General features: G+C 45.2%; 1 protein-coding gene and 1 non-coding gene across 2 annotated transcripts in view; both read right to left on the minus strand.

Annotated features, from left to right (window-relative positions):
• Positions 1–26665, minus strand: part of PARP4 (poly(ADP-ribose) polymerase family member 4) — a 70257-nt gene that overhangs the window by 20816 nt on the left and 22776 nt on the right. The window contains exons 14-30 of the mRNA XM_043477806.1: positions 25087–25270; positions 24747–24903; positions 23441–23565; positions 21098–21229; positions 20292–20378; positions 18104–18268; positions 17646–17692; positions 17417–17495; positions 12749–12886; positions 8959–9154; positions 7950–8017; positions 7196–7383; positions 5459–5558; positions 3538–3708; positions 3200–3280; positions 1125–1205; positions 25–120 (exon numbers count right to left, since the gene is read on the minus strand). Of these exons, the coding sequence (XP_043333741.1) occupies positions 25–120; positions 1125–1205; positions 3200–3280; positions 3538–3708; positions 5459–5558; positions 7196–7383; positions 7950–8017; positions 8959–9154; positions 12749–12886; positions 17417–17495; positions 17646–17692; positions 18104–18268; positions 20292–20378; positions 21098–21229; positions 23441–23565; positions 24747–24903; positions 25087–25270 (2095 nt within the window). The remainder of the gene's footprint in view (positions 1–24; positions 121–1124; positions 1206–3199; positions 3281–3537; positions 3709–5458; positions 5559–7195; positions 7384–7949; positions 8018–8958; positions 9155–12748; positions 12887–17416; positions 17496–17645; positions 17693–18103; positions 18269–20291; positions 20379–21097; positions 21230–23440; positions 23566–24746; positions 24904–25086; positions 25271–26665) is intronic.
• Positions 16662–16768, minus strand: LOC122447714. The gene has a single exon (XR_006271364.1). It is a non-coding gene; the product is annotated as a U6 spliceosomal RNA (small nuclear RNA).

Here is a 26665-nt window from a genome sequence, read left to right on the forward strand (position 1 = left end):
TGACCATGAATTAAAAATACATACCCTTTTCTCCACAGCCACAAAGCTTGTAAATTGTGTTATGAGAGAGTTTTCTTTACTGAGTTTAATAATCAGAGATTTTAAGGTTTGCTTCTTCATCTAGGAAAAATGAATAATAAGACAGAATAATAATGAACAACAAATGAAATCATGTCCTATTTTTCACTATTTAGCTATATATGACCAATTAAATGAGTACTACATAATACAAAAAGCTGTCTTTCTATAAGAAGTAGATAATTTTATAATTAGGATTTCCAATGCAACATTGAGTCGATGGCTCTACCTAAGTATCTCAAGTGGCTAACTTGCCATTTCCTGCAAAAAATGGGCTCAACGAGAGGCTAAAGTACAGAAAGAGCGATTCATATTCATGAGCTTCTTGTGGCTTGGCTGCTGAGCTGCCAAGACCTTAGTGAGTCTGTCTCTCACTGTAAAGATGAGGCTCCCAGGCTGTCGGGAGGTGGAGGGACTGGTCCAGGCTGGTCTGCTGGTGCGGCTGGTCAGCTGCCCTCAGATGGAAAAGGACCCTGAGCAAAGCAGGACCAAGGCTGCTGACCTGAGGGTGGGAAGGAGGGCGCTGATCTCTGAGGGAACCAACTGCCTGGGGAGGAGTGTGCTGAGCGCTAATGCTCCAGCCATCATTTGACAGCAGTCATCTGGGTATGGGATAGCAGAGGGAGTCCCCTACCAGGGCCTCAGTGGCTCAGTGATGGAGGGGCAAGGTGGGCTTGGCTCTGCTGAGCTCCGCAGGCAGCTCAGCCCCCTAGACCCGGCCTCTTCATCACAGATGGAGACACTCACCCTACAACACACAAGCACCTAGGTGGTGTCTTTACAGGCACTGAGGGAGTCGTCTGAGTCTCCTTTGCCTCCCTCTGACGGGGACAATGATCACAGGGTTCTGTCAATAATTCATTCAATGAGCTAACTAAAAACTAAATCAAGTAACTACGGGGCACCCGACACCCCGGCACGGAAAACACAGCAATGACGACAGGGGTCCCTTTCCACCTGCTGATCCTCACTCACATTTCCACGGGTAAAGCAACTCAAGAAAGGCCAAGAAAAGCAGACAATGGCTTTCCCGTGAAAAAGCAAACCTCGTGATTCACTTCGTTTTCATGGAGAATGCCATCTTCGTAATCTCTGATCAGAGCTCGCGCTGCCAGCTTGTGAATCATCTGTTCAGGCAGCAAAGGAAAAAGGATTCTAATTCATGTCATACATAGGAAATCATCCAAATAATTGAGATGTGTTTACACACAATGAAATTCACCCCTTTGGTGTGCAGGTTGATGAGTTTTAACTAATGTAGATGGTGTGTGGGCTTCCCTGGTGATTCAGCTAGTAAAGAATCCGCCTGCAATGTGGGAGACCTGGGTTTGATCTCTGGGTTGGAAAGATCCCCTGGAGAAGGGAAAGGCTACCACTCCAGTATTCTGGCCTGAAGAATTCCACGGACTGTATAGTCCATGGGGCCGCAAAGAGTCGGACATGACTGAGCGACTTTCACTTTCACAGACTGTATGTGGGGGCTTCCCTGGTGGCTCAGCCGTAAAGAATCTGCCTGCAATGCAGGAGACCAGGGTTTGATCCCTGGGTCGGGAAGATCCCTGGGAAGAGGGCGTGACAACCCACTCCAGTATTCTTGCCTGGAGAATCCCATGGACAGAGGAGCCTGGTGGGTTACAGTCCATGGGGTCACAAAGAGTCAGACACGACTGAAGTGACCGAGTACACATGCATACAGTGTGTGAGCACCACTGAAACACAGAGGAGGGGATTTCTTCCCATTAAAACCTCGTGTCGTGTCGCCGTGCAGTCACCTCCAGTCCTGGCACCTACTCGTCTCCATTCTGTCCCTATAGTTGGCATTTTCTATACACGTGTGAACTGCTCTAATGGAAGAGCCAGCCCAGGGCTGTGAGGCCTGACTGTGATCTCCACTCTGAAGGGGCCACAGACAGAACACCAGGAAGTCAAGGGCCAGGGTACCGCCCTTTCCTCAAATGGCTGAAACAACAGGACTAAAGGCAATGTCTCCTGTAAGTGACAATTCCAACTCCTGCCATTTTTTACTGGTAAGGCCATGATTCACAGTGGAAGGACAACTATAAAAATTGTGACTTTATGGAAAATGACCTGCTCCCAGGTAAAATCCCACTGAGATTCAGCAGTTTTTCAGACGATACAAAGATGCCCTTAAATTCTATACATAAGTCATGGCAAGTAATAAGTTAAGTGCTTTCATTCAATGCCAAAATGAAAGCTTTGCTTTATTTTTGTTGTTGTTTAGTCACTAAGTCATGTCCAACTCTTTTGTGACCCCATGGATTGTAGCCTGCTGGGCTCCTCTGTCCATGGGATTTCCCAGGCAAGAATATTGGAGTTGGTTGCCATTTCCTTCTCCAGGGGATCTTCCCGACCCAGGGATCAAACCTTCGTCCTCTGCACTGGCAGGTGGATTCTTTACCACTGAGCCACAGCAATGTCTGGTTATATAAATATAAATAAGGAATGGTTTGTCTGGTTACGTAAATATTCCTATGAATAGTAGTAGTAGTTACTGCCTTAGTCATGTCTGACTCTTTTCGAACCCATGGACTGTAGCTCACCAGGCTCCTCTGTCCATGGAATTCTCCAGGCATACAGCAGACAGCTTAGGAATTTTCCAGATCTAACTATGGCAGATTTGGTACTAATGCAAATACTACAAATTCATTTGCTTTTAATCCAAAAGTATAAAAAACAAAAACACATCCTCAATGTACAATGTTTTACTCGTCATCCAGTACGGTTATACTCAGTATTCTAAAGTAAGTGGCAAGGACCAGGCACTGCAGGTACACTGAACCTGTAGGAAGACGTGCACATCTTTGAGAACCACCTTTAAAGGTTTCATTCACAAAACACCAGGTTTAACTGCAGTTATTTATGCCCACTGATGCCCCTGTGGATACTTCTGGACTCAAGACCCCGGATGAAGAGCTGCTGCCTTAGAAACCAATGGACAGTGTCCTCGCTTGTGGAGATGACAACCCTCCACATCACATCAGATGCTAAGATGTCAACACAGAAAACAATGCAGGAAGGGCGTGGTGCATTAAATATGAAAATACAGAACTATTTTAACTTTCAAAAACAGTGAGTGCACAGTTTACATTTTTAATCTCACCGTTCCAGTTGTCTTCTGAAGTTCAGTGGTTGACACCACTGTAGAATACTCTCTCTCTTGAATTAGTGCATGTAGAGTTGCCTGAAATGGGAAAAAAAATTCCTTATAGTTTTTCAACTTCATAATGTCCTGGTTAGTTCAACAGTGATTCTTTCAGTGATTTTAATGAGAATTAAGAGGCTCTCCAGTGCCCTTGGTTAACCAACCGCTGTGATCCCAGGAAAAACTGTGCAGCATATTATGACGTGGGGGTAAAGGAAAGGGAAGAAAAAAGAAAAAGAAAGTTATTAGCAAAACCCATTGCTGTTCCCATAATAAAAAGCCTGCGTGCTCCTCACCTGTGTACAGTGAGGAGTGAGCCCGTAGACGAGGAGTCGCTCGCTGTGGAACAGGGACTGCACCTGGGCGGGGGCCTGCAAGGGTGCGGGTGCGTCCGTGCTCAGCTGCTGCCATTTGACGGAGACCGAGTGGCAACTGGGAGAACTCATCCTACCCATCTGGGCTTCTATCTATTTATCAAGAGGGGTTATTTCTCTTTCAGTGTTACATTCAGAAAATAGTTACCTAACACTTAACACGACTTTACATTCTGTCCTTTGAGAATTGTAGCTCTTTGTCTTTTTCTCCTCCTTCCTGCTACAGGGTACATTTCCAAAAGGATTCTAAGTCAAATTTTTAATAATAGACTAGCACATAATTTAAATTCACAAAACATCTTAAAATTATTCTATTAATTAAACACCAATATACAACTTTGTCGTGTAGTAGATTCCAGTTATAAAAATTAACCCTGCAAAGGACTTGAATATACATTTCTCCAAAGAAGATATGCTAATGGCCAATCAGCACATGAAAAGATGTTGTTACTAGAGAAATACAAATCGAAACCTTAATTAGATACAAATTCACATCCATTGGGAGGGCTATATAAAATCAAAAAGTGTGAAAATTAGTGTTGATGGTGATGTGCAAGAAACTGGAACCTTGGCACACTGCTAGTGGGATTGTAAAATGCCAGTGAACAACAGTATGGCAGCTCTTAAAACACTAAGTGCAGTTACCACATGACTCAGCAATCCCACTTCTGGGTATTGAAATTAGGGCCTCCAACACATGCTTGTATACCAATCATCACGTCAGTATGATTCACAGTCAAAAGGCAGAAACAACCCCAGGGTCTGGCGACAATAAATGGATATACAAAATGTGGTGTATACATATAATAGAATATTTTTCAGCCTTAAAAAGGTAGAAAATTCTGACATATACTACAACATGAATGGACCTCAAAAACACTATGCCAAATGAAAAAGCCAGGCACAGAAAGACAAACATTGCTGGATTCCACTGATATGAGGTTCCTAGAGGAGCTAAGTTCACAGAGACAGAAGAGGGTGGGTACCAGGGGTTGGGGGAGCAGGGGCGAGGAGTCATTGTTTAACTGGGGGTAGAGGGGCTTCCCTGGGTCCCCAGTGGTTGAGACTCTGTGCTTCCATTGCAGAGGTGCAGGTTTGATCCCTGGTCAGGAAACTAAGATTGCTACACGCCACATGGCACAGCCAAAAAAAGAAAATTAGGGACAGACCTTCTGTTTGGGATGACGGAAATGTTCTGGAGTTAGATCATGGTGATGGCTACACAAGACTGTGAGTTCACTTAAAAACCATGAATTGTACACCTGAAAATGGTAAAGTTTATGTATATTTTGCCACAATAAAAAATTAATCCGAGCAAAATGTGTAATATTTCATTTTTAAAAATCAACCCATGATATTATATAAAGCAGAAATCAAACCACTAGCTACAACTGCCTGCAGAGCTCTGGTTAGTGTGTGTTTTGAATTTGAAGCTCATCAAGATGACAAGATGGAATAAATGGCCAGGCTCGATATGGCTAAAATAAACAGTATGCAGAGGTTTATAGTAATCAGTGGTTAGCGATGGGAAGAGGAATTCATGTTGTCAGAACCATGGTTAAGGCTTGCATCCATGCAATAATACATAAATTGAAAAAAAAAAGTTAACTAGAAGAACGCCCCAGTGGAGTGTTTCCTGTGCAAGCCTAGCAGTAACTAGGGGTGGGGGGGGGAAGGCTAGGGGTAACTAAGGGTGGGTTGCAAAAAGGTGGGTACCTTTTTGCCTTTTTCTAGCTCCCTTTTCCATTGATGAAAACACAGAAGTTACTGTCACTAGATTTCCAAGAAGATAAGATTTCCACATTTAAACATAAGACTGAAATAAGATGTTTGAGACACATACCTGTTTTTTCCAGCTATGTTTGGATTTTGAGTTAAAATATTCAAATACTCCAGCACCATAGTGGGACAGAGTCCGTAAGACATGACGATTTGCTGTAGAACTGATAACATTTCACGTTTTAACAGAATTTTAGAAACATGTTGAAGTACACGTAGTGAATACTGACACAGCTTAAGACTCAGTGGGAGACACGTTATGTTCTGCAGCTGAAGGCAGATATAAAACTTAGGCCAGAAAGTAGGAAACATCTGCAGGTCTGGGTAACCCAAGTTCCCACATATCAGAAGACTCATGTCTCTTTCACAAGAGAAAAAAGCATAAATTTCTGGCTTCTGATTCAGTGGAGGAGGGAGGAGATTATTCTGCGAAACCCCCGGAGTGTTTGTGACCAAGATGGTGACTGGGACCCACTCTCAATGAATGTCAAAGTTGCCCTTAACTGATTCTAAAGTCAAGGCTGACAGAAGAGTTAACCAAGCCTTCGTCTTAAAATCTGGTCCACATTTAGATGACAAAGAACTAGGAAGTAACTCTCATTCCAGCAAATGTAATCTTTGATATTTAATTGACAATATTCTGTTACATTTCTCTCAATTAGTCTGCAACTAATCAAGAGTACTCTGTTAGAGAAGTTCCTCCTGAAATATTAGACAAGTGATGGATAATTTTTTCAGAAAAAGAGCTTAAGAAAGATATTTTGGAAATATACTTCAGCCTATTGATAACGCTGGGTATGTCTTCGGTGATCAAAACTAACTGATCTGATTACTAATCCTTAAGCCAGAGCCTCTATGTATTTACAGCTTTTACGGGTTAGTGAGGTTGCTGTGTGGGCCTGAGAGGACCACTTGTTAAACAGGTGGGATAAACAGTCTCTGCTCCTGAAGACTCACGAAATGTGGTTAGCATGAGAACACAAATGCGTACATATAAAATGAAGAAGAAACCCATAGAAAGACATTAAAAACTAGACAAACTGTGTCCAAGCTCAGGGTCACCTCCCTCCCCAGTCACGATCTGCTCCCTTTGCTCTATGACTGTGAGTAGGAGAGCCCTGGACATCCCTCCTCACCCCCGCCTGTGCAGCGGGACGTGCTGCCCAGCGAGGCCGATGCCCGCTGGCCAGGACAGTGACCTCATAGCGGGGGAGGGCAGGGGGACAGCGTCAGGCATGCTGTGTGCAAATGCCAGCATGGCCCCCGCTCTCCGCTGTCTTCCTTATTTTTACACCATAATCCTCAATTCAATGCGAAAACATTAGCTATAAATGGGGAGGGAGTGAACCCCTAAAGTCGTGGGTTTTAGCTTCTCTAGAGAAAGATTCCTATACACAGCAGGGTGAGCAAATGCCAGTGAGAAAATGACAGCAGTCAGAGGGGTGCGGGGAAGGGACAGAGCGGCCGGGGGTGGGGTGGGGTCACCATCAGCCCTGGGTGTGCCCAGCCCTCCAGGTTAGGCTCAATTATGCAAGTAACAGTCTCCAACACTGAAGTGGAGCTTGCTGGCTGTTTCCATGTATACAAGTTCACGAGATTTTCAGAGTAAGCCTATCAGACCCACTGTCATCTCCACCTCACAGAGAGGGTGAAGGTGTCCCCCCAGAGTCATGGCTAACCTGCAGCTGCTCAGGCTCCACGACCCAGGCAGCGGCTGGGGCCGAGTCCAGAGCCGGCCCCTCTGCACCAAGCAGCTCCCACCTGTTGACTTTCCCCGTGGGACTGGCCTACCTGTGCTCACCTGACCCCACAGGAGAACAGCCTGGTGTGCGGCACGCTTCTTCTTACAAGCTGCAAGGTCAGGCTCTCGTTCTGGAGATGCCCGTCGGATATAAGGAGGATGTTCCGTAACACATGGGAAGGGCACAGCAAACTTAAGTATCGAAGCGTCTTCCAGAAATCTGTGTTTCCCATGGTAGGTGTAGCAGACTGGAGGAAATGAAGCAAAAGATCATTTACTCCTTTTCGGGTGTCTTCACCACCAACTGTAATCACTTACTGAAGCACACCCCTTAGTGAGGGTTATCGTCACCGAAAGGAAGTTCTTTCCTAATGATTTATTTGTGGAACAACGATCCTTTTAGTTTATTTCATGTCACACAGTACCTATAATATTATTACTTGGCGTTTCTTTGTTTCTTTATGGTTTTCAAAGAACTATTACATCAAAACACCCCTGGGATTGCCAGCTAGTCTGGACTGAGGACACAATTGGTCATTCCCAATTTGCTCAATTTAAAAAAAGAAAGAAAGGTGACAGAGCAAAACATTAAAAACTGTTAATGCTGACTGTATTCAGATGGTGGGACTGTGAATGATTTTTTCTTTCTTTTTTATTTTCCATTTTCTTAATGAGCTAATATCACTTTTATTAATGAACTAAAAGAGCCCATCTGCATACAGAAATGGGAGGACTAGGGCTTCTTGGGGAGAAAGACCCGGCAGGACCACTGAAGCCTGATGGAGAGAAGACAGAGGCAGCTACTGGTACTCACCATGATGAACTCTGTGGGCGTCTTATTGCTCGTGATGCACTTAGGATACGAAAATAATTCCTTGTAACCTGTGTGATAAGACTGGCGTAAGATGTTGCCATTAAATATTCACTTTTTGACCACTAACAAACAATAATGGTTGGTATTTTTAATACATAAAAAAAAGTTACCACAGTACTCCTTTAAAAAATTCTATTGCATTCAAACGATGCACTTCACTGAACAAAAAGGACCTGGGTCAGGCTGCGCATGGGGAGTCTGCTCCTTAGCCAACTACTTGCAGAGGAGGACACTGGACATGGGGACAGCCCAGGCAGCAGGCCACGCTGCCCTCTGGCCCTCAGCATGTCCCTGCTCATCTGACCTCTCCCCACCAGCAGCAGCAGACCCTGGCTCCTTCCTCCTTCATGAAGGGGCTGCCTGTTCCGCCAAACGGCACAGTAAATAAGAATCAGCAGGGTGTGGCTGTCCCCACACCCCACACTGCTCCTTCCGAGGGGCTGAAAGGCCCCTGGACCCCACCTGGAGGGGACAGTCCTTTCTTCAGTGGGGCTCGTGTGGTGCCTCCTGAGACTGTTCCTTACAGCTCCTCTACCACCTTGCTGATTTCAGAGGTTCTGTCCTGATCCTTGGACCCTCGAACTCATCAGACCAAGGGTCTCACACTCAGTTCAACTGGTAACAATAACAATAGTAATACTCATCTGGCGTTTTCTATATGATAGGCATTGTTTAAATTCCTTTAAATACATGAGCTCAACCCTCACAATAGCACTATGAGGAGGGACTATTTCTCTCCTGTTACAGATGAGAGAACCAAGTTCCAGTAAGCTGCCCAAGGCCACACCCAGGGCTCAGGTGCAGAGCTGGGATTCAAGCCGGGGACCTGGCTCCAGAGTTCTTGCTCTTGAACCTCGATGTGCTGCCTCTCACTCCACAGACAGGTCACAGTAGCCCCTTTCCATTGATGCGCTGATGCTCTGGAGGAGGCGCAGGGCGGAGCACTCACCTGTGCCGAACTTGATGACGTTCACCTTCTGCTCCTTTCCCACACAGGACAGTGTGTGCAAGGCAATCTGCTTGGCTTGCAAGAACGTCTCACCCTCCATGGAATTGGAGCAATCAAGACAAATAATCACTTCACTCCTCTCAGCTTCGTCAGGGATGGTAATATCAAGATTTGGTTGAAACACAAGCATGCAGGCCTAAAGGGAGAAAAACAGGAGCTAGGCTGGTGCTTCTTATCACTTGAGTTTGTCTGGTTACTTACATGCACCCAGAACTTCACTCTAAAACTCATGCCACAGCTTTTCTAAACGAAGGACTCATAGTCGGGACAGTTACAAAGCACTGAGAATCATCAACCTAAACAATGAGGCTCTGTGGGCTCAGGCCCATGGCTTCTCACTACTTCTCAGACCCTCATGGGAGTGTGCCACTTGTCAGTGGGAACGGCTGGCAAAAAAAAAATCCTCTAAGCCTCCAGATGGGAGATACACCCCACACTAATGTACATAGGAGTGTGCACTTCATCAGGAGCATACCCACTGTACAATAACCCACGTCACAGATAAGATGAATGAAAAGGTACTAATTCTTGCTACTTACAGGGTTCAGCAACTTACCCTGCCCCTTTAAGCCACACTCAGCTGTGGCACTTCAAAGACCCTTGAGTTTGTACAAGCCTAGCATCTCACAAGGAGAAGGCAATAGCAACCCACTCCAGTATTCTTGCCTGGAGAATCCCAGGAACAGAGGAGCCTGGTGGGCTGCTGTCTATGGGATCGCACAGAGTCGGACACGAATGAAGAGACTTAACAGCAGCAGCAGTATCTCAAAAAACCCTCTAAGGTACAAACAAGATATACATGTACCTAGGATTTGCAACATTTGGCATAAATGTGTAATTTTTTTGGAAAAAGATTTACTTGTAAAATCTGAAAACTTTCTAGTCAGGCAAAATAATACTATAAAAACAAAAAGAATAAGATTTATTCAACAATGAGATAGCCTATAGGAGATCAAATAAAAAGCGAATGTCAGAGCTGGGGTTCCCAACGTGAACCTCATAAACCCCTGAGAGGTTCAGAACTAATACAGAATTAATATCTGAACATTGCTGTGATATCAAAAGTGTCTTCAGGATGAATGAATAATGAATATGTCCACTCTCTGCCACTGTGGTGTGTGATGACTGAAATGCACACAGACCTTTTATCTTATAACCAACCAACACTCAAAGTAGAACTACTATTAGTTTCCATTAAAACTTTGCCTGAGATTTACTGAACACGATTTACATACAGCATAATATAAGTTCAAGATTTACAGTGCAATCATCTAGCACATAGTACTGTGAAATGACTACCACAATAAGGTTAGCTAGCAAGAATATCTCCACTCCAGTACTCCTGCCTGGAAAATCCCATGGACAGAGGAGCCTGCTAGGCTGTAGTCCATGGGGTCGCTAAGAGTCGGACACGACTGAGCGACTTTGCTTTCACCTTTCACTTTCATGCATTGGAGAAGGAAATGGCAACCTACTCCAGTGTTCTTGCCTGGAGAATCCCAGGGACAGTGTAGCCTGGTGGGCTGCCATCTATGGGGTCGCACAGAGTCGGACACAACTGAAACGATTTAGCAGCAGCAGCAAGAACATCTAAGATTTAGTCTCTTAGCAACCTTCAAATACACAACACAGTATGCTTAACTACAGTCATCATCCTACATATTTGATCCCCAGAAATTATTTGTTTTATACCTAGACATTAGTATCCTCGGACCAATACCACCTTATTTTTACTCCCCCACCCTTGAGCCCTGGTAACAACCAACATTCTACCCTCTGTTTCTGTGAGCTCAGCTTTTTCTAGACACCACATGTAAATGAGATTATACAGTATTTGTATTTTTCTGTCTGACTTGTTTCACTTAGCATGATACTCTCAAGGTCTATCTGTGTTGTTGCAAATGGCAGGATTTCCTTATTTTTTACAGCTGAGTAATATTCTACTGTATGTGTAGGTAACATATATTACATATGTGTTGCATGTGTTACACATATGTGTATATATTTAATTTTCTTTATCCATTAATCCATCAAAGGACACTTAGGTTGTTTCCATGTCTTTATTATAAATAATGAGGCAATGAACACTGGGGTGTGAGTATTTGAGACAGTAATTTCATTCCCTTTGAAATATACCAAGATGTGGGATTGCAGGGTTATACAGTAGTTCTAGTTTTTAATGTTTATTTTATTTATTATTTATTTTTGGCTGTGCTGGATCTTGGTTGCTGCACACGGCTTTCTCTAGTTGTGGTGCTTGGGCTTCTCATTGCAGAGATGGGAGCACGGGCTCCAAGGCACTTGGGCATCAGGAGTTGCGGCTCCCAGGCTCTAGAGCACAGGTTCAGTATTTGTGGAGCATGAGTTTAGCTGCTCTGTAGCATGTGGGATCTTCCCGGACCAGGAATCAAACCTGTCTCCTGCACTGGCAGGTGGATTCTTAACCACTGGACCATCAGGGAAGTCCTAGTAGTTCTATTTTTTGAGAATCCTTCACACTGTTCCCCATAGCAGCTACACCAGATTACATTCCCATAAACAATATCCGAGTGTTCCCTTTCCTCCACTTCCTTGCTAATACTTATCTTGTCTTTTTGAAAACAGTTGTTCTAACAGGTGTGAAGTGATACCTCTCTGTGGTCTTCATCTGCATTTCCTCGATGATTAGTGATGCTGAACATCTTTTCATGAACCTGTTGCCCATTTGTATGGGGTAAGTTCAAAGGATGTCTCATTTGACCATCTTGCTAATGTTGCTCTCAATTTTTATTCTAATTAGAAGAGATTATTTATAACAGCCACATAATATGGTCTAATAGCCATAAATGATTTTGTATCTTTTTACAGTATCAATGTTTTAAAAGCTGTAAAAAGTATACAGACTAACCAATGTAATATATGAAGGCACATTTTCTTTTTGGTAGGGATTAAGGTAAAAAAAAAAAAAAATTAGGGCTTCCCTGGTGACTCAGACAGTAAAGAATCTGCCTTTATCCAGAGACCTGAGTTTGATCCCTGGGTCAGGAAGATTCCCTGGAGAAGGGAATGGCAACCGGCTCCAGTATTCTTGCCTGGAGAATCTCATGGACAGAGGACCCTGCCTGGCTACAGTCCAAGGGGTCGTAAAGAGTCAGACACAACTGAGCAACAAATACTATTAAGGTAAAAATTGCTTCCCAGGTGTGCAGTGGTAAGGACTCTGCCTGCCAATGCAGAAGACACAAGAGACTCGGGTTCAATCCCTAGGTTGGGAAGATCCCCTGAGGAAGAAAATGGTAGCCAGCTCCAGTACTCTTGTCTGAAAAATCCCATGGATGGAGGAGCCTGGTGGGCAACAGTTCGTAGGGTCGCAAAAGAGTCAGACCCAACTTAGCTACTAAACAATAACAAAGGTAAAAATGACAATTTTTAGGGGAAACATGCCACATGGGGGCTTTGCTTGAAACCACAAAAATTTTTCATTCTTGATGTCATAAATATTTTTTGGTTGTGCCTCTCACATGCAGGGATGCCAACTAGGGATCGAACCTGCAACCTCTGCTGTGGAAACACTGAACTGCCAGGGAATCTCCTCTATCACGAATATTTTTAACTGTAAAATCTTGGGGTGGTGAGAGCTCTTTTTGTAATGCTAGCTTTTCAAGATTATCAATCATTTCCAAATTTAAATGATCTATTCTAAAATACTTTTTCAACAGTATCTCCTACTTTTAAGTAAAAAGGACTATACCTCGCTTTCTTTTTCTGGATGCTTTTCAACCCACATTCTTGGGAGATACACATCAACCAAACCGATGAGGAGAGAAAATCCATTGCTGTCTAAGGAGCTGCCTTCCACAGTACTAATCACAGCTTTGCAGTCTGTTCTCTGCAAAACAAACAACCGTGAGAACAAAGTAAATAAGTGAATTACACCATACTATCAAGTAGCAAATCTGTGCATGATATACATAACTCTATTAAAAATCAACAATGTGTCAACAGAACCCCAAATTGTGAACTGTAGGTTTTACAAGTGTGACCAGATCACATTTTTATCCTCTTGGTTCTAAGGTACATGTGCTTAGTCGCTCAGTTGTGCTCGACTCTTGACAACCCCATGGACTGTAGCCCGCCAGGCTCGTCTATCCATGGAATTTTCCAGGCAAGAATACTGGAGTGGATTGCCATTTCCTTCTCCATCTACTCTGGATACACACAAGCAAACTCAGCCCCCTGGAGACAGTCTCAGACCCTGGACCCAAAGGTGATTGGTCTGCATATCCCATTATCTGGATGCAGAAGATAATTACAACACAGAATAGTAAAACAGAAAATCCAACGGGAATTTTAGAATTATGCCTTTATTGTAAAATAGTATTTTTATAAGTATAAAATATCTTCTGAAAATACAGAGTGGAGGCTTTAAGTGACAAAGGCGGTGTGGTAGATTCTTGGCCTGCCCTCTGTAGTAAAATTCTGCAGCTCCTCCTTTCAGGAGGTCGTGCCCATTTTTCTGCCCTTGAATGTGCTGTGGCCAAGGGGATGCTGGCAGATGGAATGCAGGCAGGGGCTTGTGCTGTGTTTGTGGAACGGGCTGCCATCCTCTACTGTGCTGAGCTCTGAGCTAACCTATGGCAGGTGAGAGACCAGGGCCAGCACCCTGGCTGACACCAGGCCACCAGCCACCTGTCCCAGGCCATCCTGTCCCCAGCAACAGGAGGAAAGCTTGAGAAAAAACAAATGCTTATTGTTTTAATCCACAAAATGTTGGGATTGTTTGTTATACAGCAAAAGCTCTCTGATGCCAAGGGGTTCTTGTTGAGGATGTATTATTTACATGTGTTTAACTTTATTCCCTCACTTCCCAGGTGGTGTAGTGGTAAAGAATCTTCCTGTTAATGCAGGAGATGCAAGTGACACAGCTTCAATTTCTGGGTTGGGAAGATCCCCTGGAGAAGGGAATGACAGCCCACTTCAGTATTCTTGCCTGGAGAATTCCATGGACAGAAGAGCCTAACAGGCTACAGTCTATGGGGTCGCAAAGAGTCAGACACGACTGAGCACACAGACAACTCTATTCCCTAGCAAGATCCCAAAACTCCCTACAATAAAAAGGGCATAAAGACATTGAGAATGGGAACAAAGATAAAGGCAGAGAAGACGCCAGCAAATTTCAATAAGAAGATGGAAAGCTAACAGAGCTGTGTGAAGTGATTCAGCCAGAGGAGAGGAAGCCACTGCCTGAGCCCCATGGCGGGGCAGTTGCAAGCTGTGAGCTCAGGGCCTGCAGCTCCCTGGGAAGGACCCCTCGGAGGCACCGGAGAGCAGATCATACCCTGAGCTATCAGCCCAGGTCCCCTCCTTGCCCTTGGTAGCAAGCAGCTGGCACCTGTTTTCTCACTAATGGAAACTGAAGATTTATTACTTAGAGAAATTCAACCAAGTAGAGTCCAGACTTGGGAGTCCTAAGTATAACGAAGCACAGACACAGAGAGCAGTTAAGTGAAGGCTGGTGTCCCCAGTCATACCTGTGAACACCCTTGAGGTACTCTGCACAACCGCACAAGGGTGAAAACACACAAGAGACTCACCCCCACACCAGCGGACCAGCTGCCACCAGCCTTGAGCGCAGGCCCGGGGTCCACTTGCCCCACTTACCACACAGCATCTAACTGACTTCTGAGGACAAACATAGAGAGAGGCCACCCAGATGCTGGAGGAAAAGCCTTTAAACATGAAAATGGAGGCCAACTGAGCAAAAAGCCAGAAAAAAAGAGAATACTTACAGAACAGTAAAGAGCTCTTGCCAAAAAAAAAAAAAAAAAAGAGAGAGACAGAGAGAAAATTAAAATTTCAGTAAAATGGTTGTAACTTATGATTGAGAAAATCACCCAGAAAGCAGGATGAAAGGACAAGAAAATGAACAACAGGAGAGAAAATGTAAGAAAACAAGGGTCTCAATTCAGGGTCTGACTAAGAGTCATTGAGAGGTGAAGGGGAGACGGATACTTGTTTATTAAAACATAAGAAGATCCCCCAGAACTAAAGGCCATGAATTACATATATGATGAAAGAATGTCAGGTTCTGATGAACTTCAGAATATCAGGGATAAAGAGAAGACATAAAATTATTTCAGGGCTCAAAAACAAAACAACTGCCTATCAAGAACAGGGGATAAAAAGGTTTAACCTCTCAGAAGTAACACTGGGGGCGGGATGACAATTTCAAGGTTCTGAGTGGGATCACCTACCCAGTGGGAAGGGAGCACGCAGAAGAGGATGTTTTCAGATGTTCGGGTTGTAAGGGAGGCTGTGCTCTATCAGGTGTTGGGAACTAAAGAGGAAAAGCCTCGTGGACAGCAGCCCCAGGGGAGCGGGCAGGGTCAGGAAGAGGAGTCGCTGACTCACTGAGACAGCAAAAACAGCCCCAGAGGGGCTTTACATGACAGCTTAGAACAAATGAGAAGAAACAGTACTAGAAGACAAAGAAAATGGCAATTCCCCCCACCCCAAGAAATATTATATAAAGAAGTAAAAAGAAAAAAAGCCATCATAATACATTTCTTCGCTCAGTGTTATTATCATTTATGTACTCATAATAACTTAAACATTTACCATTGATATAACCAGGTTTCCCAGATGGCGCAGCTGTAAAGAATCTGCCTGCCAAGCAGGAGACGTGGGTTTGATCCCTGGGTTGGGAAGACCCCTGGAGGAGAAAAGGGCAACCCACTCCAGATTCTTGCCTGGAGAATCCCATGGACAGAGGAGTGGAGGCCTACAGTCTACATGGTTGCAAAGAGTTGGACAGGACTTAGTGACTAAATAATAGCAGCAAATTGATTTAACTAAAAACCGTACTATAACTCTTAGAATTAGTGGGTTAGAAACATGTGCACTGAGGTGAGAGGAGGGCAAGAGGGTTACATCTTCATCTGCCATAACAGAAAGAGAAAAGATACCTCTGGCAGCCTTAAGAAGAAAAGACTAGACAGAGAAAGATCCTCCAGCAAGAAGGAATGGAGACCAGAGAAGACAAGCAGATAGACATTAGAGAGCTTTTTTAAAATCAAGAACCACAAAATAAGGACCTAAAAACTTAACAAGTGGTGAATGATAAATAGATTCTTATATAGTCACAATGGATCAGTCAGTCAGTCAGTTCAGTCGCTCAGTCGTGTCCGACTCCCTGCGACCCCATGAATCACAGCATGCCAGGCCTCCCTGACCATCACCAACTCCCGGAGTTTACTCAAACTCATGTCCATTGAGTCAGTGATGCCATCCAGCCATCTCATCCTCTGTCATCCCTTTCTCCTCCTGCCCCCAATCCCTCCCAGCATCAGGGTCTTTTCCAATGAGTCAACTCTTCACATCAGATGGCCAAAGTATTGGAGTTTCAGCTTTAGCATCAGTCCTTCCAATGAACACCCAGGACAGATCTCCTTCAGGATGGACTGGTTGGATCTCGTTGCAGTCCAAGGGACTCTCAAGAGTCTTCTCCAACACCACAGTTCAAAAGCATCAATTTTTCAGCACTCAGCTTTCTTCATAGTCCAATTCTCACATCCACACATGACTGCTGGAAAAACCACAGCCTTGACTAGACAGACCTTTGTTGGCAAAGTAATGTCCCTGCTTTTTTTTTTTTTTCTTTTTAAAAAAATATGGAACGCTTCACGAATTTGCGTGTCATCCTTGCGCAGGGGCCATGCTAATCTTCTCTGTATCGTTCCAATTTTAGTATATGTGCTGCCGAAGCGAGCACCCTGCTTTTTAATATGCTATCTAGGTTGGTCATAACTTCCCTTCCAAGGAGTAAGCGTCTTTTTATTTCATGGCTGCAATCACCATCTGCAGTGATTTTGGAGTCCCCAAAAATAAAGTCTGATACTGCTTCCACTGTTTCCCCATCTATTTGCCATGAAGTGATGGGACCAGATGCCATGATCTCAATTTTCTGAATGTTGAGCTTTAAGCTAACTTTTTCACTCTCCTCTTTCACTTTCAGTCACAATAGATAGTCGTTTATAAAAAGCTGTATCTCAGAATAATTCAAATACTTGCAAAAATACTTACAACAGAAAGTCAAGTGAAAAAAGCAAATGTAAAAATTTATATTCAATACAATGGCCATAAGAGCTTCCCAGGCGGTACTAGCGGTAAAGAACCTGCCTGTCAATAGTGGAGACATAAGAGATGCAGGGTCTCGATCCCTGGGTCAGAAAGATCACTGGGAGAGGGTATGGTAACCCACTCCAGTACTCTTGCTTGGAAAATCCTATGGACAGACAAAGCCTGGTGGGCTACAGTCTATAGGGTCGCCAAGAGTTGGACACGACTGAAAAGAAAGGTGCTTTGGAAAACTGATGTTAAAATACGAATTCTTAAGAAGTGAAAGCAAAGACCTACTAACCTTTTTTCTCAGGTTGTGTGTGTCACTGAAGATGAATTCAATCATGTGCGGCATCTCGATAGACATGCTCAGAGAAAAGCTACCGAAGTGAACAGAGAGGTGGCTCAGTCCAACATCCCAATTACTGACCAACTACATGCAGCTCTTCTGTGTAATTTTAAATGATAACTTAAGCTATAAAATGAATGCTCACTGAATGATTGACAGGTTTTGTATTTTAGGTACTAACCTTTGCTTTGTTCCTGTTTCCTTTATACAAATCTTCTCCACTGTATCCTGAGAAAAGAAAAATACATACGCACAACTAAGTATCTGCTCAGTTTCACCACAAGAATCCACACTCACACACACACAAGTACACAATTTATACAGATGCACAAAAAGCAGGGAGTCTGAACACTGTATGGAAAGCAGCAACAGCAGCTTTGGTGGCGTCTCTGGAGACGGAATTAAGATTGGTTTAAAGTTTCCTCTTTGGCTTATTGGCGTTCTTTATGCTTATCAAAATTCTTCATGAGCAGGCAGTACCAACATAAAATTTAAAGAGACTGAACAGAATAAAAACAGGATGCCATTAAGCATCCTAAATGTCACTACAATTGACTCTATGCCTCAAAGGTTAGGTTATTTAGATGCTGTTTCTTCCCTCTGCATAAATCACAATAAAGCTGCTGTCGCCAAACGGACCTGAAGGTTCTCCCTCAGAGCCCTGTCCTGCTGCCAGGGCGCCACGGTGGCCGGCAGGAAGAAGACCACGCAGGCACCCTGGACGCTCAGCTCCGTGATGTAGGTGATTTTGATCAGGACCTTGGCCTTTGGGGGTAAGTTCCCGACACTGACGGTGAAGATGTCCTGAAATGGAAGTATATGACTTAGGCTGTGTCTCAGAAGCATCTCCATCCTGCAGGCGATCCCCTCCTGTTACATAAATGGTCTGATCACAACTTGCCTGCTTCCTCCTCAGAGAAGGGGACATGGCCTCCAGACCAGCAGTGGCTTTGCGGAAGGAGAACCCAGGGCCCTTCCCCAGCGGTCTGGGGTCCGAGAGGCTTCACCCAGTGGCCTCTGCTCCAGTGGAGGCCACCCCACCCCCCTGCAACCCGATGGCCTCTCTGTGGCCGCAACGCTCTGCCCAGGACGCCTGCCTGCCCCTTCCTAGAGACTAACCCCCCAACCCCAAGGCCTCTCTGCAGACACAGTATACCAGCAGACTCCTGCTGGCTATAGAGCTGGAGCCTGTAATACCAAGTTTGGCCCTCATTTAACTCTTTTCTAGAAAATTCATCATCTTACGTTTCAGAATAATTGCTTTGCTTTCTTTTAGCAGGTATTGCCAATCACTGTGTAAGGAAATAACTTCATGCCTAGTGAGGTCAGAAAGAGGCTGGATCATTTCCTCTGACCCATCTTGGGTGCTCCTGACATGGCCAAGCCTGTGCTCTGTTTCACTGAACTCAGTCTGCTTAGATTAGGGGTGTATGATATTACGATTAATGTAGATTTGAGGAGTCAACTGTTGTTACCTTTGACATCAAGGTGGGAACAAACAACGAAGACAGGATTATCATACAGCAGCAGCACTTGGCCTCAAGGGAAGGGTATGGAGACCAGGGCTTCCTGGAGAGGTGCCACCGGAGGTGTATGGTAGCACTATGATACAGGGTCTGGATGGGTGCCAGCAGCTGCCACCCACGTGGTCACCCGGGTCACCTACAGAATCCTAACTTGTCCCAAACCCGAAGGAAGGCTGAGCTGCCAGGCAGCCAGGTGAACTGAATTTCAGCTGAATCCCTCAGAGGAAGAGGGGACCCATGGTTAGGGCACCTGGGCCTCCTGACACAGAGGTCTAACTCCTGCGGGGCTTCTCCACAGAGGCTGGGCACTGTCTCCAGCCTTGCTTTTGGCACTCAAATTTTCTCTTTGTTTTTCCATTAACTTTTTATCTAACCTCTCCTGTTACTTCACCGCTTAAACACTGGGATTCCAATTTGGGCCTCCACCTGTATAAAGAGCACTAGGGGCCTGTGTAATGGCACCATGCCCCTCTAGGGACTGCAGGGGACCCAGCACTTGAGCACAGGGCCAGCGAGCTCCCTGTGGAACAATCACCTCTTCTTGTTAATCCCCATTCTGCAGATTTATCCCTTAAATCTACTGTAATTTTAATAACTGCCTGTTCCAAACATCACATTTTGACAGTATTCTGGCGATGAGTCCTCCTCAGAGGTGTGTCTGAAGCACACGGCCTGTCTTTAGAAACGACTGACGTGTCTACGCTGGAGAGGCTGCACGTGGCCCAGCACCTGCCTAAGGCACACTTAATACATCTTACAGTTAAAGCAAGAAGCGCGTGGATGCGGCCCTGTGGCTCCTCCTCCCAGATCTCCACATCTGACCCTGGGAAGACCTAACCCTAACCGTGGACCCAGCCCAGGCCCTGCAGATGCGCCTCCCTGAGACACGACTGGTGAAAACTGGATAAACTGCTAAGTGAGCTTAGTTCTGGGGGAAATGTAAATATCTTACCCTTCTAAGGGAAGATGGAAATTATGGGCCCACATAGTTTCTTTCTGTTGTCACGTCTGGGGAACGCAGTTCCCAAGGACAGAAATGGCTCTTAGGATCTGCTGGGTGACCCTGGCCATTTCCTCCTTTATCTAAACAAGTCACATGGGTCTCACTAGCCAAACCTCCCTTCCCAACTACATGAAACTCCAGGGCCTAAACCAGCAAAAATGATTCTACTTTCTAGTGAAATTTAGAATTTCATATGCTAAATTTCTAATGAAAATTAGAATTTCATATTCAAAATCAATTTCCACCTGTTCTCCCCTTTCTAGCAAGCAAGCGGGACAGACTTGGATGAAAGTCTTACGGGTGCGTCCTGATCCATCAGGTAGGCACCGTGGCCTTGACTGATTGCCACTCGGTACTCTCGCTGGGCCGCTTCCTTCTCTTTAATCTGAAAAAGACAGTGTTGTACCAGTCATGATATGAACAGTGACTTCAGACTTTAATAAGGAAAACTTCATCAACGTTTATTAAAACCCAGGAAAAAACAGAAGGCTAAGCTAAGAAGGCTAAGATGAATGAAAACTTACATACAGCGATCATAAAAATGTACTTCTAATAAGAATTTGAATCAGAAAAGGGCAATTGAAGAGGATGCTCTTTAAAAGCTGGGACCAAAATATTTGAGAGCTGATAGTGAAAAGGAAGTTTGGAGCTTTACTCTGAATAAATAAAAAATGAAGTTCGTCTTAAATTTGATAAAATGTAAGTTACTATTGCAACTGTGGACTCTTAGAATAAACAAAGAATTAATCAACTTATACTTCTTCTGGACATATTTTTCTTCACTTCAGTTGGCTTTTATAGCAGGGTACAAAGGATCAGTATTTTTCCAAAAATACATAAAGGGCGTTACCAATTTTCCAATGTGTCTCTCAAACTTTTGATACTGAAATCACTGTTTGTTCAAGTGTCTGGACAAGGAATCTGGACAGGCAGGAACAGAGGCTAGCTAACCAGAGAGGGACGCCAAATGTCTGAGTGGAGGCTGGCTGTACAAGGGCCTGACTCTTCCAGGAACATCCTGTTTTATGACCAGGCTGCTACTCAGCCCGAAACTAAGGGACTCAGGATGGCCCATCCCACAGAGCAGTTGGCGTTCTCCCTTACCTCTCCCACCACGTGCTTCCCATTGATGAAAGCCTCGAAACCACACACAGCTGCCTTGTCGTCCAAGGGAAAAACATATTTTGCCTCAATGGGCACATGATTTTGGTTTGTATATGTTTGAAAAACAACGACCTGAAGAAGAAAAACCCATATATTTGATGAAACCGCATGAATGATGTTCGCAGGAACAGCTATTAATGGAAACTGCTGTGCATGTGAGGCCCCAGAGGTCAGGACCCCATCCAAGTCACTGCCTTTGATGATGCGTTGTCACCAAAAGCAAAGAAATTTTAGATAAAGATGATGGAGGATTTTTACTAGGACTTACAACAGAAACTAATACACTGTAACATTTTTGACATCTTAATCTTCCTCCTTCAAATGCAACCAGTGTTTTAGTTCAGTTTAGTTGTTAAACTGAAAACATTAAGCTCACTCCAAGAAGTCCAGAGTGGGCCACGTACAGCCAAGTTCCCTGCTGCCGGCTCTGTGTGGACACTCAAGTCAGATAACAGGCCAGCTATCCAGAAATGAGAGGAAGGTTCATGGCTGCACCACGAGTTATGTGTGGGGCAAACCCGTCCATGGAAAAGCCTCATCAAACAGTGTCTAATCCACAGTGACACACGAAAGACACAGGCCGCTCCTGCAACACTTGTGTGCACCGGGGCCCTCACGTTCACTATGCGGAACAGCCACCACGGACAGGCAGCCCAGCATTACCGTCTCATCTACATCCGAGGAAACCATCAGGGAACAGCCACCACCGACGGGCAGCCCAGCGTTACTGTCTCATCTGCACCCGAGGAAACCACTGCGGAATGGCCACCACCGACAGGCAGCCCAGCGTTACCGTCTCATCTACATCCAAGGAAACCACCACGGAGCCACCACCACCGACGGGCAGCCCCGCGTTACCGTCTCATCTACATCCAAGGAAACCACCACGGAGCCACCACCACCGACGGGCAGCCCTGCGTTACCGTCTCATCTGCACCTGAGGAAACCACTGCATGACCAGGCTGGAGAAGGATGAGCACGAACTCCAAACCGGGCTCTCAAACCCCAGGGCTCCGCTGCGGTCAACACCAGTCCCCCCACAAACCAATCCATCCCAGACCATCCAGTTGGAGTGATGAGTTCAGACTGGTCTTTATCACATTGTTCAGTGCCTCCTCATTCAAACAATGGAACAACAAGGGCTCACCCTGTGGAGTCTGGAAGAACTGACATGCAGGTGAAGCCTGAGTCACAGGAAGTGGCAGTCATGTGCTCACAGCTTCTGTACGGCCCCACAGAGAGGAGCGCCTGTAGTGCCCTGCCTGGAACCCACACTGGGTCCTTCCCACAGCCGGACACGGGGCCCCCAGCGGCTTCAGGGTTGTGTGGGTGGGTCAGCAAGGGCGGGGATGGAGGTCAGACACACCCACACAGTGGCAGCCTCAGGGGTGGCAGGCAGGCTCTTTCCCGCCCCACACCCGCCTTCCCTAGTCAGGTGATCACTAAAGACCAGCCTCACTTCCCTCTGAAGGGCCACAGTCTCTCCTGCCAGCCCGACTCCCTCCTCCTGCAAGCCTTGCTCCCAGCCCACATCCCTGCACGGTGTGTTCCTGGACAGAACTGTGTCTCCTAGCTGGTCATCCTATGACTGTCCTCAACTTGGGGAGGAGGGTAGGGGCCAGAGTGATCCCGTGAGAACACAATTCTGGCAGGTCACTACACTGCAAGTGTCTTCCAAAGGCTTTCTGCTCACTCCGCGTTGTCAGTCTGTGCCTGACAGGAGTGCCCGCTGCCTCCTCACGCACTTCCAACACGGCCCCCTCACGCTACTCCTCAAGGCCCCCCAGTCCCCATGCTGATCCTCAGTGTCCCTTCCACCCTGCTCCTTGGTGTCCCCACTGCTCCTCAGTGCTCCCTCCACCCCCTCTTCACCCTGATCCTCGGTGCACCCCATGTCAGGTGCACTCCTGCCTCAGGGCCTTTGCACATGCCCTTCCACCACCTGGAATGGACACCTCAGATGTCCCTTCTCAGGAGGGCTTGTTGGCCACCGTGTTCACCAGTCCATCCCCTCCTACCTGCCCTGGTTTTCTCTCCAGCAGGTCCATGTTACATATTTATTTCCCGAGTGCACTGCCTGGCCCTGCTCTAGCAGGCAGGCTTTCCTTAGGCTGCTCCTTGTGGTTCACCTAGAGCTTAGGATGGCCCCAGGCACACACTGGGTGCTCAATGAACAAACAAATTTTAGAAATGTATGTGTTTAGTTCACGCAACTGTGATCCAATTCTTGTGTATGATTTACATTCATTTAGTTTAAAGATCACAAAACCACAAAGAACATACCTGGGCTACAAAGTCTATTATTTTTCCCTTGATGTGAACGTCCTCCAGAGGAACTGAACTCCCAGAGGCATCCTGAAGACCCGCCTTGATGTCGGGGAAAGGTGTGCTGCCTGGAAGCTGGTGATCTGCAAGTCAGAAACATTCATGTCAGCTTTGAAAGCCCTCCCTCCACTGTCTGTTTCTGTCACCTGCCCTTTATTCCTTCCCCTTCCCTTCAAACCTTACATTTTAGGGTAAGTGGACAAATAGCATTTTATGATTTTCAGTCACCATTTCTTAAAAGTTAATCCACATGAGATGGGATAGGGGAAGCATTCCCAATGGGGATGCTACCATTTCAGTCTACTAACTATGTGGCATCGTCTCGCAAATTCAGAGTTTAAACATATACAAGTACACACAGGTCTTCAGAACACCTAATAAGTGCATCTCAAGTATGAATCTGGGTTTCTGCACCCCCTGCTCAGTCAGCGCTGTCACTGTGCCATAGAGCTGCAGTGACAGGAGGTCTCTCAGACTTCAGTCCCAGGAAGCCCGTGTCCTCACGAGTCACGTGGGCAAGGTGCCAGACCGGGCTAGAGAGGCAGATACACTCTCAAGAGATACACACTTAATGACTTCCAGTGGAAAACAGGGGTCATGTTCTACATGAAACCATATATATTTTTGATAAAAAATAATTTGATCACAGTTTATTTTTTTTTTATTTTTATTTATTTTTTTGTCATACATTGATATGAATCAGCCATAGATTTACACGTATTCCCCATCCCGATCTCCCCTCCCACCTCCCTCTCCACCATGCTGATGTGTTTTTAAATGCTATCAATTAATATTATACTAGTGTGAATTTACACTTTTCTGAGAAGCAGTCACCTTCTGCTTACACACAAGCTGCACGTGGCAACTTTGCAGCCCCTTCACATAATGCAGGTGTTGATCTCATTCCCACAGGGGAGAAACGGAGCCCAGAAAGGTTATGAGGTTTGTCTAAGGTTGCACAGCCTGGTAACTGGCAAGCTACTGAACTCTAAGGCTGCGTCTTCTGCACTGTGACACTTGGACTTGGTTTGGGGGGCGGTAGATGGCTCAGCCTCAGTGCGTTAATGAAGTAACAGGGGGCTTTGACATCACCCAATCTCTCAATCACCCCAGGTTTTGTTTTTACAAAATAAAAAAGGAAACGAAGTGTTTATGTAAGAAATCAGAGATATAGTTACCAAACATGAATACAAATTTCACTGAAAATACAATATTTAAGTTCTATAAACATCACAGAGAACAGCAGTCAAAAAAGCCATCTCACCTTCAACTGTTGAAAAATGTGAAAACTCAGGTCTGTATTCCTCTAATTCCGTATTATCACAAGGATGAAAGTCCTTTATTTCATCTCCAGATACAGAAAATTTAACAATATATTTCATTTTAACCTGATTGGTTTTGTATACAACAAATTCATCATCCTAGAGAAAACAGAAGTTCAATAATAAAGGAAAAGAAACTTTATTGGCAAATGTTTTCATAAAAGCAGAATTTCATGTTTGTTCATTTAGAAACTGTTGAATTCAGACAGTAGCTATACAGTAATTATTTAAACTTAAACATATTTGATAAAAACAGGAGCCTGTCTGCCTCAATAGAAATACCTCAAAGTCTGAGCTGACAGTATCCGTTCCCCGCACCCCGTGGACACTGTCGTACTCGGGTGGTGCCTCCGTCAGGGAGAAGTTTCGCTCATGCAGGTCCATGCACCTGCCAAGGGCGACGTCACAGACGACCAGGAGTCGGGTGCCATCTGTCTGTCCAGGGTGCGAGTACTTGATGCTCGTACTGCACGTCACAGGAAGTAAGCACGTATGTGTTTTACTTTACAGTTACATGGCAACACTGTTTTATACATGTAGGAAAACTAGAATCCAAATGACTTTGCTGGTAGAATATTCCAAATTTTACTGTTACTGAAATATCTCTGAAGATTCCATTTAGAACTCTATTTACTTATTTATTTAAAATTTTTATGCAAAACACACATTTATTGCTCCTCTGCTGTGCTAGGCAGCTCTTTATCAGCTACTAAAATATACAGACTGAGCAAAGAGAAGGAAGCAGCCCACCCGATAAGAAGAAAAAGTGGATTAATTCCTGGCACTAAAGTTCAGAAAGAACATGAAATGCCAAGTAAGAACTGGTCAAGGGACAAACAATGCTGCACCCTCATGAAGTCTTCTGGATCCAAGTGGAAAAACAAAATGTCAAGTGATGCCCAAACGAGCTATTCCATTTAACTTTCTTACGAACCAACAGCTTTAATAAAGTAACTGTTGTGTCAAGAGTTCAGGCTGGGTGACTTGGGGGGGGCACTGTTGAGGACACACCTCTAAAACTTGCACTTCTGTTTGTGCTGATGGGTGCCCCATATTTATAAACACAGGACCCTGATTACCCCACCCTCCTCCTGCTCATCTCTTCCCATTCCCCTCAGCCCCCCTCCTCCCTCCTCGCCCCTCACCATCAGCAACTGTCTCTCTGGCTTGTCTGCGAACCAGCTCTCAACCCATTGCAGTCTGGTCTGTTTGCACTTCCTCACCAAAACCCCACTGTCCATATCCACTGAGGACTTCAATTTGGTTAAATTGAACTGACTGCCAGTTTGCCTTCTGAAAAATATTTTAACATATAAAAGTGCTTACTTGGAAAGACTTTGTACATAGGAAAGCATTTATTCTATAAATGTTAAATCTCAAGAATAATAATAAGACAGCTATCGTAGCTGCTGCCAGCTCAGGAAAAAGAGCATCATTATCTTGTCTTTCTTTCTCGGTGTCAGCACATAGGCACATGCCCCTTGGTAATAACGTTATGTGGAGAGAGTCAGTCCATAGCCTGGTCCTAAGGTTTATCCATTTGACACGTGCAGCTGGAGAGCACCTGGTTAGCACACACGCACACATGGAGATGTTGGACCACACCAGCGCATCACCCACCCCACTGTCCAATCCCCACTTGTCTACGTATACCAATGTTTACTAGCGTGGTGATTCTCAGCCCAGATTGTGTGTTAAAGTCACACACGAAGCAGAGAAACTACTGGGAGCCCAATCTTGGCCCCCGAGACCCTGACTGAGCTGATCCGGGTGAACTCTGCACCAGCACTGTCCGAAAGCTCACAGGTGATTCCATGTGCAGCCAGGATGGGGTGCACTGCTCCCCAACCCCCGAGTCACA

This window comes from Cervus canadensis, chromosome 9 (genome assembly GCF_019320065.1).
Source record: "Cervus canadensis isolate Bull #8, Minnesota chromosome 9, ASM1932006v1, whole genome shotgun sequence".
Classification (NCBI taxonomy): Eukaryota; Metazoa; Chordata; class Mammalia; order Artiodactyla; family Cervidae; genus Cervus; species Cervus canadensis.